The following is a 15,668-nucleotide window of genomic DNA, read 5'->3' as shown; positions in this document are numbered from 1 at the left end:
TGTAATGACACAGTAGTACATTAAACCTAGTGTAATGACACAGTAGTACATTAAACCTAGTGTAGTGACACAGTAGTACATTAAACCTAGTGTAATGACACAGTAGTACATTAAACCTAGTGTAATGACACAGTAGTACATTAATTAAACCTAGTGTAATGACACAGTATCACATTAAACCTAGTGTAATGACACAGTAGTACATTAATTAAACCTAGTGTAGTGACACCGTAGTACATTAAACCTAGTGTAATGACACAGTAGTACTTTAAGCCTACTGTAATGACACAGTAGTACATTAAACCTAGTGTAATGACACAGTAGTACAGTAAACCTAGTGTAATGACACAGTAGTACATTAAACCTAGTGTAATGACACAGTAGTACATGAAACCTAGTGTAATGACACAGTAGTACATTAAACCTAGTGTAATGACACAGTAGTACATTAAACCTAGTGTAATGACACAGTAGTACATTAAACCTAGTGTAATGACACAGTAGTACATTAAACCTAGTGTAATGACACAGTAGTACATTAAACCTAGTGTAGTGACACAGTAGTACATTAAACCTAGTGTAATGACACAGTAGTACATTAAACCTAGTGTAATGACACAGTAGTACATTAAACCTAGTGTAATGACACTGTAGTACATTAATTAAACCTAGTGTAATGACACAGTAGTACATTAAACCTAGTGTAATGACAAAGTAGTACATTAATCCTAGTGTAGTGACACAGTAGTACATTAAACCTAGTGTAATGACACAGTAGTACATTCAACCCTGTGTAATGACACAGTAGTACTTTAAGCCTAGTGTAATGACACAGTAGTAAATTAAACCTAGTGTAATGACACAGTAGTACATTAAACCTAGTGTAATGACACAGTAGTACAGTAAACCTAGTGTAATGACACAGTAGTACATTAAACCTAGTGTAATGACGCAGTAGTACATTAAACCTAGTGTAATGACACAGTAGTACATTAAACCTAGTGTAATGACACAGTTGTACATTCATTAAACCTAGTGTAATGACACAGTAGTACATTAAACCTAGTGTAATGACACAGTAGTACATTAAACCTAGTGTAATGACACAGTAGTACATTAAACCTAGTGTAATGACACAGTAGTACATTAAACCTAGTGTAATGACACAGTAGTACATTAAACCTAGTGTAATGACACAGTAGTACATTAAACCTAGTGTAGTGACACAGTAGTACATTAAACCTAGTGTAATGACACAGTAGTACATTAAACCTAGTGTAATGACACAGTAGTACATTAATTAAACCTAGTGTAATGACACAGTAGTACATTAAACCTAGTGTAATGACACAGTATTACATTAAACCTAGTGTAATGACACAGTAGTACATTAAACCTAGTGTAATGACACAGTAGTACATTAAACTTAGTGTAATGACACAGTAGTACATTAAACCTAGTGTAATGACACAGTAGTACATTAAACCTAGTGTAGTGACACAGCAGTACATTAAACCTAGTGTAATGACACAGTAGTACATTAAACCTAGTGTAATGACACAGTAGTACATTAAACCTAGTGTAATGACACAGTAGTACATTAATTAAACCTAGTGTAATGACACAGTATCACATTAAACCTAGTGTAATGACACAGTAGTACATTAATTAAACCTAGTGTAGGGACACCGTAGTACATTAAACCTAGTGTAATGACACAGTAGTACTTTAAGCCTAGTGTAATGACACAGTAGTACATTAAACCTAGTGTAATGACACAGTAGTACATTAAACCTAGTGTAATGACACAGTAGTACAGTAAACCTAGTGTAATGACACAGTAGTACATTAAACCTAGTGTAATGACACAGTTGTACATTAAACCTAGTGTAATGACACAGTAGTACATTAAACCTAGTGTAATGACACAGTAGTACAGTAAACCTAGTGTAATGACACAGTAGTACATTAAACCTAGTGTAATGACACAGTAGTACATTAAACCTAGTGTAATGACACAGTAGTACATTAAACCTAGTGTAATGACACAGTTGTACATTCATTAAACCTAGTGTAATGACACAGTAGTACATTAATTAAACCTAGTGTAATGACACAGTAGTACATTAAACCTAGTGTAATGACACAGTAGTACATTAAACCTAGTGTAATGACACAGTAGTACATTAAACCTAGTGTAATGACACAGTAGTACATTAAACCTAGTGTAGTGACACAGTAGTACATTAAACCTAGTGTAATGACACAGTAGTACATTAAACCTAGTGTAATGACACAGTAGTACATTAATTAAACCTAGTGTAATGACACAGTAGTACATTAAACCTAGTGTAATGACACAGTAGTACATTAAACCTAGTGTAATGACACAGTAGTACATTAATCCTAGTGTAGTGACACAGTAGTACTTTAAACCTAGTGTAATGACACAGTAGTACATTAAACCTAGTGTAATGACACAGTAGTACTTTAAACCTAGTGTAATGACACAGTAGTACATTAAACCTAGTGTAATGACACAGTCTTACATTAAACCTAGTGTAATGACACAGTTGTACATTAAACCCAGTGTAATGACACAGTAGTACATTAAACCTAGTGTAATGACACAGTAGTACATTAAACCTAGTGTAATGACACAGTAGTACATTAAACCTAGTGTAATGACACAGTAGTACATTAAACCTAGTGTAGTGACACAGTAGTACGTTAAACCTAGTGTAATGACACAGTAGTACATTAATTAAACCTAGTGTAATGACACAGTATCACATTAAACCTAGTGTAATGACACAGTAGTACATTAATTAAACCTAGTGTAGTGACACCGTAGTACATTAAACCTAGTGTAATGACACAGTAGTACTTTAAGCCTAGTGTAATGACACAGTAGTACATTAAACCTAGTGTAATGACACAGTAGTACATTAAACCTAGTGTAATGACACAGTAGTACAGTAAACCTAGTGTAATGACACAGTAGTACATTAAACCTAGTGTAATGACACAGTAGTACATTAAACCTAGTGTAATGACACAGTAGTACATTAAACCTATTGTAATGACACAGTAGTACATTAAACCTAGTGTAATGACACAGTAGTACATTAAACCTAGTGTAATGACACAGTTGTACATTAAACCTAGTGTAATGACACAGTAGTACAATAAACCTAGTGTAATGACACAGTAGTACAGTAAACCTAGTGTAATGACACAGTAGTACATTAAACCTAGTGTAATGACACAGTAGTACATTAAACCTAGTGTAATGACACAGTAGTACATTAAACCTAGTGTAATGACACAGTTGTACATTCATTAAACCTAGTGTAATGACACAGTAGTACATTAATTAAACCTAGTGTAATGACACAGTAGTACATTAAACCTAGTGTAATGACACAGTAGTACATTAAACCTAGTGTAATGACACAGTAGTACATTAAACCTAGTGTAATGACACAGTAGTACATTAAACCTAGTGTAGTGACACAGTAGTACATTAAACCTAGTGTAATGACACAGTAGTACATTAAACCTAGTGTAATGACACAGTAGTACATTAATTAAACCTAGTGTAATGACACAGTAGTACATTAAACCTAGTGTAATGACACAGTAGTACATTAAACCTAGTGTAATGACACAGTAGTACATTAATCCTAGTGTAGTGACACAGTAGTACATTAAACCTAGTGTAATGACACAGTAGTACATTCAACCTAGTGTAATGACACAGTAGTACATTAAACCTAGTGTAATGACACAGTAGTACATTAATTAAACCTAGTGTAATGACACAGTAGTACTTTAAACCTAGTGTAATGACACAGTAGTACATTAAACCTAGTGTAGTGACACAGTAGTACATTAAACCTAGTGTAATGACACAGTAGTACTTTAAACCTAGTGTAATGACACAGTAGTACATTAAACCTAGTGTAATGACACAGTCGTACATTAAACCTAGTGTAATGACACAGTTGTACATTAAACCCAGTGTAATGACACAGTAGTACATTAAACCTAGTGTAATGACACAGTAGTACATTAAACCTAGTGTAATGACACAGTAGTACATTAAACCTAGTGTAATGACACAGTAGTACATTAAACCTAGTGTAGTGACACAGTAGTACGTTAAACCTAGTGTAATGACACAGTAGTACATTAAACCTAGTGTAATGACACAGTAGTACATTAAACCTAGTGTAATGACACAGTAGTACATTAAACCTAGTGTAATGACACAGTAGTACATTTAACCTAGTGTGTAGGGGTGTAGAAATCCCCATTGACTGAGGATGAGGGGTCACCATTTTATTAACCGACCATTATGTAGAAATTACATTGAATACAATCATAAACCACATTTATCAATCTGACTCCAATATTATGTGAATAAATGCAACAAGCCCTGTGCGTCTCTAAATGATCCAGCAAGATAGCGAGTCATGCGTTACCACTTGACTATAATTCAATTTGACATGTCAAACTAGCACCGTTATGCAATTATTAAGAGACTAGATGCGAATAGCTAATCCTGGCCAAAGTTATAGCATTCATTTGAGGCAAGCAGGAATGTCAAGGTGTAAGCATGTATAGTGTAAATAATAACTACCAATAGAACTACTAAATTGTAAGCTTATAGTCAAAGAATTACTCTGTAAAACGAGGAATGTATTTACTTAAACTTATAGAATTCATTAGTCACAAAATAATTAACACTCAAACAATTCATACATGATACATTACAGACTACTCAGAGTAAATGAATAGTCGACTGACAGGCAGACTTAACGTGGTTACACGTGTCTTAATTTAAGAATAATGTCTTTGAGAAAACTGTGTAATACACACATGAGCTTGCTAACAAGTGGGGGATGTATGGTTTTTGTTTCTTCTAGGGCGTTTTTACTGTCTAGGGGTTTTTGTAGATTTATGGGGTTGTGTTCTTCTAGGTGTTTATGTAAGTCTATGGTTGCCTAGATTGGTTCTCAATCAGAGGCAGGTGTTTATCGTTGTCTCTGATTGGGAACTATTTTTAGGCAGCCATGTTCTTTGGGTATTTTGTGGGTGATTGTTTCCTGTGTCAGTGTTTGTGCCACACAGGACTGTTTCGGTTAGTTCACGGTTATTGTATTTGTGTTCATGTTTAGTTTTTCTTATTAACCTCTAGCGACGAGCAATCCCGTATCCGGGAGCGTAATCATAGCCTCAAGCACACTACCATAACGCAACATTTCCTATTCATGAAAATCACAAATGAAATGAAATAAATATATTCAAACACAAGCTTAGCCTTTTGTTAACAACACTGTCCTCTCAGATTTTTAAAATATGCGTTACAGCCAACGCTAGACAAGCATTTGTGTAAGTTTAGCATGGCATAATGCTATGCTAGGCTGTGCTGGCAGCAGGCAACATTTTCACAAAAATTAGAAAAGCAACCAAATCATAAATCATTTACCTTTGAAGAACTTCAGATGCTTTCACTCAGGAGACTCCCAGTTAGATAGCAAATGTTCATCTTTTCCAAAAATAATATTTTTGTAGGCGAAAAACGTCACGTTTGTTCATCCTGCTTGGCTGAGAAATCGACAGAAAAATACTTAAACTATAACGCATTAGCATAACGCAACTTTTTCTATTCATGAAAATCGCTAACGAAATGGAATAAATATTGAAACACAAGCTTAGCCTTTTGTTAACAACACTCATCTCAGATGTTCAAAATATGCTTTTCAACCAAAGCTACACAAACATTTGAGTAAGAGTATTGATAGCCTAGCATAGCATTAAGCCTAGCATTCAGCAGGCTACATTTTCACAAAAACAAGAAAATCATTCAAATAAAATCATTTACCTTTGAAGAACTTCGGATGTTTTCAATGAGGAGACTCTCAGTTAGATAGTAAATGTTCATTTGTTCCAAAAATATTATTTGTTGTAGGAGAAATCGCTCTGTTTTGTTCATCACTTTTGGCTAAGAAAAAAAAACGAAAATTCATTCACTACAACGCTGAACTTTTTTCCAAATTAACTCCATAATATCGACAGAAACATGGCAAACGTTGTTTAGAATCATCCTCAAGGTGTTTTTCACATATCTATTCGATGATAAATCCTTCGTGGCAGTTGGGTTTCTCCTCAGTAGCAAACGGAAAAGTACTTGCAGCTGGAGATTACGCAATAGTTGCAACGGAGGACACCAAGCGACCACCTGGTAAATGTAGTCTCTTGGGGTCAATCTTCCAATGATATGCCTACAAATACATCACAATGCTGCAGACACCTTGGGGAAAACGTGGAAAAGGTAAGCTGACTCCTAGCTCCTCCACAGCTATATAAGGAGTCATTGCCATATGAGGCGGTTTCAAAACCGCCATGAGGCGGTTTCCTGATTGTATTTTTATCTGGTTTTTTTCTGTAACATCAGTTCTTTGGCACTCACAGACAATATCTTTGCAGTTTTGGAAACGTCAGAGTGTTTTCTTTCCAAAGCTGTCAATTATGTGCATAGTCGAGCATCTTTTCGTGACAAAATATCTTGTTTAAAATGGGAACGTTTTTCATCCAAAAACTAAAAGAGCGCCCCCTTATATCGAAGAAGTTAAAAACCATGGACACCTACCACGCTGCGTATTGGTCCGATCCTTGTTTCACCTCTTCAGAGGAAGAGGAGGAAATGTGCCGTGACAATAGCACTTACAGTACAATAAAACATATCAACATTCATAGCTCTTTTTGAACTCATGAAACAATCCAAACATGACTATTTCATTCGCACAGAAACATTAATTTAGTTTCATCTGTCTTTACGCTTCCAACGGTGTCCATGCTCCCAGCGTTCTATGGTAATGTTCCTCCCCAGAGAAAGACACAGATAAGGTGTGTTTGACCCCTGTTATAGCCCACATATGGTCAGCCATCCAAACAATGTAATTAAACGTGATTGAGATCACGCTGGGCTTCAGCGCCTCCAAATCACCAGTATCCCCTTCTCTCATTCTTCCACAGCAAGTGTAATGAAGGATAGAAACTGTAAATGTTTTATAGGACAGCTATGGACCCACCATGTTTCTCACTGTGTGACTTTAGGAGTTTCAGACGCTCACGCTCAACCTCTTGAGGGTTGGTCACACACTCATGATCAAGCTGAAGGTCATTCTTGTTATGCATTACAGAATGGACCGGATGTTAGGGAGACTGCAATTAGGCGTCTGACTCATACTAGTAGGTTAGAGAAAGTGTGTGTGTGCGTTTGCCATGCTGTTGTCCATTCAGATTACGCCTGCGGGGGTCTCTCTATAAAACAGAAAGCGCCACATGAATACCAGACTGAGCCGTGGGTGAAAATACACTTCCCACACCTGCTTAAATCTTTGCAGTGCTAAATGAGGTTTCACTGTAGTAGAGAGCCAGTAGACTGTGTAGGAGAACCCAGCTAAATGAGGTTTCACTGTAGTAGAGAGCCAGTAGACTGTGTAGGAGAACCCAGCTAAATGAGGTTTCACTGTAGTAGACAGCCAGTAGACTGTGTAGGAGAACCCAGCTAAATGAGGTTTCACTGTAGTAGACAGCTAGTAGACTGTGTAGGAGAACCCAGCTAAATTAGGTTTCACTGTAGTAGACAGCCAGTAGATTTGTAGGAGAACCCAGCTAAATGTAGTAGTGCTGAGGGATCTCAGATACTATGTGTTTCACCAAATCATCCTCCTTTTTCTGTGTAGTGGGGGATGAGACTTTCCCCCCTCTAGAGATGGTTTGTCCTCAATGGTGCCCCTCTCTGAAGAATCCTTGCTCCAGGGACCAGGGATAAATAGATAGATAGGTGAGCGAGAGAGAGCGAGAGAGAGAGAGAGAGAGAGCGAGAGAGAGAGAGAGAGGAAAGAGAGAGAGGTGTGAGAGGATAGCGAGAGAGTGAGAGAGAGAGAGAGGTTCTCCCTACGGGGGTTACCTTCTTCCAGAGAAGTCACATCCTCCCAACCCTGCACCGTCTGCTGGGAGAAGATATCAGTCCCCCCCCAAAGAGCATTCAGCTGTAAACACGCTTGACTTTGACTCTCTCGACCCACATATCCTCACAGGGTGTCATTGAGACAAAGCAACGAAGCAGGCAGAAAACTCCCAAGAGTTAGTTGATTTAAATAAATAAAAAATCCTGGTGTTGGACTGATATTTGATACTCTAAGTAGTTGTAGGGGTGGTGTTGTGTCGTCTGAGTTGTGTCAGTTGTTCTGTTGTTTGTAGACTTCAACAGTGTCTCGTGTTTGACTGATGCTGTGTAGTAGTTCGAGGGAGTTGCATATTTAGACCTTATTGTTTGGACATTTGACCACTGATTTGACCTTGTTGAACAGGGTAGAAAAACAGGTCAGCGATCTTACGTAGAAGCTGAGAGGTATTTATGTAGAGTATCTCTCAAAGCTTTTCACCACAGCCCAAGCCAGGTCAATGGCTCATTCAACTTTCGCTTTAAGGGATTTGAATAAAAAGAATGAAGGGTAATGGTACTCTGTCAAATAATGTTGGCAGGATTAAAGAAGTGTTTTCCCTAAGAACCCCTTCAGATATCACCCAACCTGTTTGTATTGTCACTGATGTGTTTCATTGACTTCATTGAACTTATGAGTATGAAATGGCACCTCTGTCAGATTCAGATGTATTGTGTATCAAAGTGCAGTGTTAAGCATGATGTATTGAAATGTAAAGCGTTGTTAATGTGTGTGTGTGTGTGGGTGTGTGGGTGTGGCTGTGTGTGTGTGGCTATCATTTCCCTGAAAGCCTCTAAAGCACTCCAACATCACGGGTCTAGGAAGGTAGCCTTTTATGTGGAGTGACTGAGTATGCTTGTTTGTCTCTCCTCGTCACTGAAGAACGCCTCTATTTTCCAACCCGTGGAGATGGTTCTCTAAACCTGGGTTATGTTCATTAGGGCACAATGGAAAACAATCCTAATCTTCATGTTGTTCATTTTGAGACTTGTTTGTTGAAGCTTCACTGGAGAAAACAACATGCAAAGTATGAAATAATAATGTCAGTTCCAGCAAGTCACATTCAGTCAATGTATGTTTCATGAGTCTGTTTGCCGAGATGGGTGAAAGTCAGAGGTGTTATTGAATCAATGAAGTCTCAGATGAAATGATGACTCCCTAGCTAGCTGTGATCAGTGATCAGGTTTGATGCAGTGGCACCATCTTGTTCGGAGACACAATAGAGAGGATTCGGAGCAGAGAGCACTGTTGCCGTTGATGCCGTGAGATACTTTCAACCAAACTCTTTGTCTTCACATTGCCTTCATCTCAGAGTGAGCTGGCAAAATGCACGTCACGATTCAAAGTTTCAAAGATGTGTTTGTTCTGTAATTGCTGAAGTTTTTGCCAGAACCGTGGGAATAAGGGAAAAGAGAGGGAGAGAGAGAGAGAGAAAGAGAGAGAGAGAGAGAGAGCGAAAGAGAAGCTCACATGCAAGTCATATTTTGCCTTTCTTCTTGTTATGAACATGTTCTTTATAAGTTACTGTCTGTCAAGTCAAATGATATGCAGTTATTCAGGCTGAAAGTGACTGATGGAGGCCTAAACAATGTCTCTCTCCTCAATTCAATTATAGGTTTTCCACAAAGATGACAACACTTTCTTCAAATGAATGGCTTAAGAGTGGCAGTACATTCACCTCCCACTATCTGGCTGTATCTCCATGAAAGGCAGCATTCACCCAAAGCACATTTGAGGAAAACATGTTTTCTGTATTTTTTGGGTTGAGGAAGCAGGGAAATGAGGGACAAATACAACCTTGCCCGGCTACTACGCTGTTCCCCTTTTTTGTGTGAGTAGGGAGGTAGAAGGGAGTGGTTAGGACAAGCCTGAGTGGTTGCAGCTTGCCCCACCTCCACCTCCGCTCTGAACACACACACACACACACACACACACACACACACACACACACACACACACACACACACACACACACACACACACACACACACACACACACACGCACACACACACACACACACACACACACACACACACACACACACACACACACACACACACACACACACACACACACACTGATGAGGAATCAGTGGAGTTGTGAGCTGGGTGCCGTAGCGCCTCGGTGCAGGCTTTCCGTTCCAGGTGAATGATTCCCTGTAATAACATGGGAATAAGCCGGGATAAATGGAGAGCACCGAGGCGTTAGTCATTTTCCTTCACCGCAGTGGAGACATTTAGAGCTGCTGTATGGGGCTGGCATGGCAGTGGCACCAAGGAGAATACGTCACAAATGGCATCCTATTCTCTATTTAGTGAGCTACTGTTGACAGGGGCCAATAGGGATTTAAGAGTTAAACCTTCCTGGTTGTCTCTGCCTTGGACAGGCATCAAACAGAGATTGGCTGTACCTATGGCAGGCTTGGCAGCACAGCAGCCATTGTAGTTCATGTTTGGCTCTGTCTATCTGAGACAAATGGGAGGATAATGACATAACTGGCTTGCATAAGCATGGTGCCTTTTGTGATTTGCTGTCCATTTGTGAGAGGGAGGTGCTCAACTGTTAGCATGCTGAAGATGACTAATTAGTGTGTGTATGTGTGTGTGGGTCTGTGTGCGTGGGGGGGGGGGGGGTCTGTGTGTGTGGGTGTGTGTTTGTTTGTGTGTGTGAGAGACTGTGAGACTTTAATCATCAGAGAGTCTGTGGGACTTTAACCAACAGAGAGACTGTGGGACTTTAACCTTCAGAGAGACTGCGGGACTTTAACCATCAGAGAGACTGTGGGACTTTAACCAACAGAGAGACGTTGGTTGTGTTACTTAAGTATGTAGTTGAATGCACAGATTGTAATTGTCTATGGATAAGGCTGTATGCTAAATCACAAAATGAACATGCAATATTAACCCCACCTCTCTTCTGTCTCCTTTCTCAGGTGTCACTCTATGATTGTGTGAGCTGCTATCTATCGAGCGGAGCAGGAGTGTAGGTAGAGGAGCAGAGGAGAGGCGTGCCAACACCTGGACCATGGCACTGAGCCACCGATGGGCACAATCTCCCCTCGCGAGGGGGGCCACATTTATCCTAGTACTGGGCAGTCTGGCCCTGCCATCACCATCCCACGCAGACAGTGAGTAACACAATGATATCAATGATACCTCCAGAGATATGCGGTATAGAAGTCTTGTTGTATTTCTAGGGATACACCATAGAGAAGTCTTGTTGTATTTCTAGGGATACACCATAGAGAAGTCTTGTTGTATTTATATGGATACACCATAGAGAAGTCTTGTTGTATTTCTATAGATACACCATAGAGAAGTCTTGTTGTATTTCTAGGGATACACCATAGAGAAGTCTTGTTGTATTTCTATAGATACACCATAGAGAAGTCTTGTTGTATTTATATGGATACACCATAGAGAAGTCTTGTTGTATTTCTATAGATACACCATAGAGAAGTATTGTTGTATTTCTATAGATACACCATAGAGAAGTCTTGTTGTATTTATATGGATACACCATAGAGAAGTATTGTTGTATTTCTATAGATACACCATAGAGAAGTCGTGTTGTATTTCTAGGGATACACCATAGAGAAGTCTTGTTGTATTTATATGGATACACCATAGAGAAGTCTTGTTGTATTTCTATAGATATACCATAGAGAAGTCGTGTTGTATTTCTAGGGATACACCATAGAGAAGTCTTGTTGTATTTCTAGGGATACACCATAGAGAAGTCTTGTTGTATTTATATGGATACACCATAGAGAAGTCTTGTTGTATTTCTATAGATACACCATAGAGAAGTCTTGTTGTATATCTATAGATACACCATAGAGAAGTCTTGTTGTATTTCTATAGATACACCATAGAGAATTCTTGTTGTATTTATATGGATACACCATAGAGAAGTCTTGTTGTATTTCTAGGGATACACCATAGAGAAGTCTTGTTGTATTTCTAGGGATACACCATAGAGAAGTCTTGTTGTATTTCTAGGGATACACCATAGAGAAGTCTTGTTATATTTCTAGGGATACACCATAGAGAAGTCTTGTTGTATTTCTAGGGATACACCATAGAGAAGTCTTGTTGTATTTCTATAGATACACCATAGAGAAGTCTTGTTGTATTTCTAGGGATACACCATAGAGATGTCTTGTTGTATTTATATGGATACACCATAGAGAAGTCTTGTTGTATTTCTATAGATACACCATAGAGAAATCTTGTTGTATTTCTAGGGATACACCATAGAGAAGTCTTGTTGTATTTCTAGGGATACACCATAGAGAAGTCTTGTTGTATTTCTATAGATACACCATAGAGAAGTATTGTTGTATTTCTAGGGATACACCATAGAGAAGTCTTGTTGTATTTCTAGGGATACACCATAGAGAGGTCTTGTTGTATTTCTAGGGATACACCATAGAGAAGTCTTGTTGTATTTCTAGGGATACACCATAGAGAAGTCTTGTTGTATTTCTAGGGATACACCATAGAGAAGTCTTGTTGTATTTCTATAGATACACCATAGAGAGGTCTTGTTGTATTTCTATAGATACACCATAGAGAAGTCTTGTTGTATTTCTATAGATACACCATAGAGAAGTCTTGTTGTATTTCTATAGATACACCATAGAGAGGTCTTGATGTATTTCTATAGATACACCATAGAGAAGTCTTGTTGTATTTCTATAGATACACAATAGAGAGGTCTTGTTGTATTTCTATAGATACACCATAGAGAAGTCTTGTTGTATTTCTATAGATACACCATAGAGAAGTCTTGTTGTATTTCTATAGATACACCATAGAGAAGTCTTGTTGTATATCTATAGATACACCATAGAGAAGTCTTGTTGTATTTATATGGATACACCATAGAGAAGTCTTGTTGTATTTCTATAGATACACCATAGAGAAGTCTTGTTGTATTTCTAGGGATACACCATAGAGAAGTCTTGTTGTATTTATGTGGATACACCATAGAGAGGTCTTGTTTTATATCTATAGATACACCATAGAGAGGTCTTGTTGTATTTATATAGATACACCATAGAGACGTCTTGTTGTATTTATATGGATACACCATAGAGAGGTCTTGTTGTATTTATATGGATACACCATAGAGAAGTCTTGTTGTATTTATATGGATACACCATAGAGAAGTCTTGTTGTATATCTATAGATACACCATAGAGAGGTCTTGTTGTATTTCTATAGATACACCATAGAGAAGTCTTGTTGTATTTCTATAGATACACCACCATTAGGTCATTTCAATCAGGCTCCTTGCAGCCTGACATCTACCATGCAGACAGTGAATAAACACCATTATATTTTTATTTTTATTTTATTTAGCCTTTATTTAATTAGCAAAGTCAGTTTTAAGAACAAATTCTTATTTACACTGACAGTCTAAAATATGACCTCCATAGAGAATATTCTGCCTGTTATTGTATAGATGGGGTGGTCTTTTCCATAGACTGTAAGGCTCATTTCCTAGACCCAGATTAAGCCTAGTCCTAGACCTTGGAGATTCACCATAGAGATTCTCTAATTCTCTTCCTGTGGATACCTGCACCTGAGATACACCAGAGAGGAATGTGCAGTGTTTTATGGGCAGCGATTGACCCGCTCTCCTTTCTATTTCCTACGATCCAAATTAAGTCATTATTGTCAAAATTGAAATGACGTCAATACAAGACTGTAGAACTGGTTGTAAACGGGTTAATTTGACCACTGTCAATCAACCACTGTTGCTTTCTGGGATTGCTCCTCTATTGGCATGTAGTAGTATGGCTTTGCAGGGATAGGCCTTGTGTTGTAGGCACGAGGCCTACATTTATCACTTTGTAAAGTGAGGATGTTAAGGAAACAATGCTGTGACACATGAAATGAATCAAATCCCTGCTTGAACTAAGTGTTCTGTTTGTTCACTGTTATATCTATCTCTCCCAACCAAAACAGATCTTAGCTATCTAATGATCCATCCTGTTGTGATCCGTCAGCAGTGCCGGTGTCTGATCTCTCTCTGCTGTTCACTCACATTAGTATCATGAGATGTTGTCTTGTGGAATCTCTCGCTGCTTTTAAAAATGTTGAGATATCTGACTTGAGAAAGTCTGGAAATAGTGTGGAGTCTTGAGAACCCTTTCAGGTTTTGTGTTCTGAGGAAAGTGTTTTGTGTTCAAAAGGAACACTCTCACTCTGTTTGTTCTGGGCTTCTTATTCAGTGAATTAATTCCAGTGATTCTAAGAGCTTCTCTATCACGCAGCCTTTTCAGCATTCATGTTGTTCTAACCCATCCTCAACCAACCAACCTTCCTCTTCTAATGGCACACAAGGCACACAATGGCAGGGGTCTTACCTATTGAGACTACTTCTAGTACTCTCAAGTACCAGTAGGAATAGTACTCTCAAGTATACAGTAGGAATCTGAATCTAGTCCAGTGGTTCCCAAACTTGTGAACTCGGGCCACCATCCTGTCATTGGGGATGGGATCGTAATTGCTTAATTAACTCTGGAACCACACCTTTGTGGAAGCACCTGCTTTTAATATACTTTGCATCCACCATTTGCTCAAGTGTTTCCTTTATTTTGGCAGTTACCTGTACATTACAATAGTACAGTAGGTTAGTGGTAGTAGTGCAGTATAGTAATACAGTAGGTTAGTAGTAGTAGTAGTGCAGTACAGTAGTACAGTAGGTTAGTAGTAGTGCATTACAGTAGGTTAGTAATAGTAGTAGTGCAGTACAGTAGTACAGTAGGTTAGTAGTAGAAGTAGTGCAGTACAGTAGTGTCACGCCTTGGTCATTGTATTTTGTGTTTTCGTTATATATTTGGTCAGGCCAGGGTGTGACAGGGGTTTAAGTTATTGTATTTCGTATTGGGTTGTAGTATTTGGGATCGCGGCTGATTAGGGGTGTTGTATAGGCTTGGCTGCCTGAGGCGGTTCTCAATCAGCTGTCAGGTGATTCTCGTTGCCTCTGATTGGGAACCATATTTAGGTAGCCTGAGTTTCGCTTTGTATTTCGTGGGTGATTGTTCCTGTCTCTGTGTAGTTTCACCAGATAGGCTGTATTAGGTTTCACGTTCCGTTTGTTGTTTTGTATTTATTAAGTTATTTCATGTATCGTCACTTTTTCTTCATTAAAGAACATGAGTAACCACCACGCTGCATTTCGGTCCGACTCTCTTTCAACAAACGAAGAACGCCGTTACAGAATCACCCACCACATACGGACCGAGCGGCGTGGTAACAGGCAGGAAAAGCGAAAGGAGGACGTTATGGACAGCAATGGCATGGAGTATACGACGTGGGAAGAAATCGACAGGTGGGCGGCCGACCCAGAGAGAGTGCAGGAGCCCGCATGGGATTCGCTAGAACAATGCGAAGAAGGCTATAGGCGAATGGAGTTGGAGAAACAGACACGGCGGCGCAGAGCGAAACCCGAGAGTCACCCCAAAAAATGTATTGGGGGGGGGGGGGGCTCAGAGGGAGAGTGGCTGAGTCGGGAGATGGACCTGAGCCAACTCTCCTTGTTTATCGTGAGGAGCCAAGGAGGAGACCAGAACCAGAGCCGGTGTTAGAGGTGAGCGAAGCAGAGACTGTGAAGGAGTTAATGGGGAAAGTGGA

The 15,668-nt window shown here is 39.0% G+C and overlaps 1 protein-coding gene across 10 annotated transcripts in view; it reads left to right on the top strand.

The window, feature by feature from the left end:
* The window catches only part of ptprfa (protein tyrosine phosphatase receptor type Fa), a 408,795-nt gene that overhangs the window by 141,382 nt on the left and 251,745 nt on the right, over positions 1 to 15,668 (top strand). For all 10 annotated transcript variants that reach the window (XM_031785716.1, XM_031785715.1, XM_031785723.1 and 7 more), the window contains exon 2: positions 10,955 to 11,149. In XM_031785716.1, coding sequence (XP_031641576.1) covers positions 11,047 to 11,149 — 103 coding nt within the window. In that variant the 5' untranslated portion in view covers positions 10,955 to 11,046. The remainder of the gene's footprint in view (positions 1 to 10,954; positions 11,150 to 15,668) is intronic.

Source organism: Oncorhynchus kisutch, linkage group LG13 (assembly GCF_002021735.2).
Source record: "Oncorhynchus kisutch isolate 150728-3 linkage group LG13, Okis_V2, whole genome shotgun sequence".
In the NCBI taxonomy this organism is placed as follows: Eukaryota; Metazoa; Chordata; class Actinopteri; order Salmoniformes; family Salmonidae; genus Oncorhynchus; species Oncorhynchus kisutch.
This window is presented reverse-complemented; position numbering and strand designations above follow the sequence as displayed.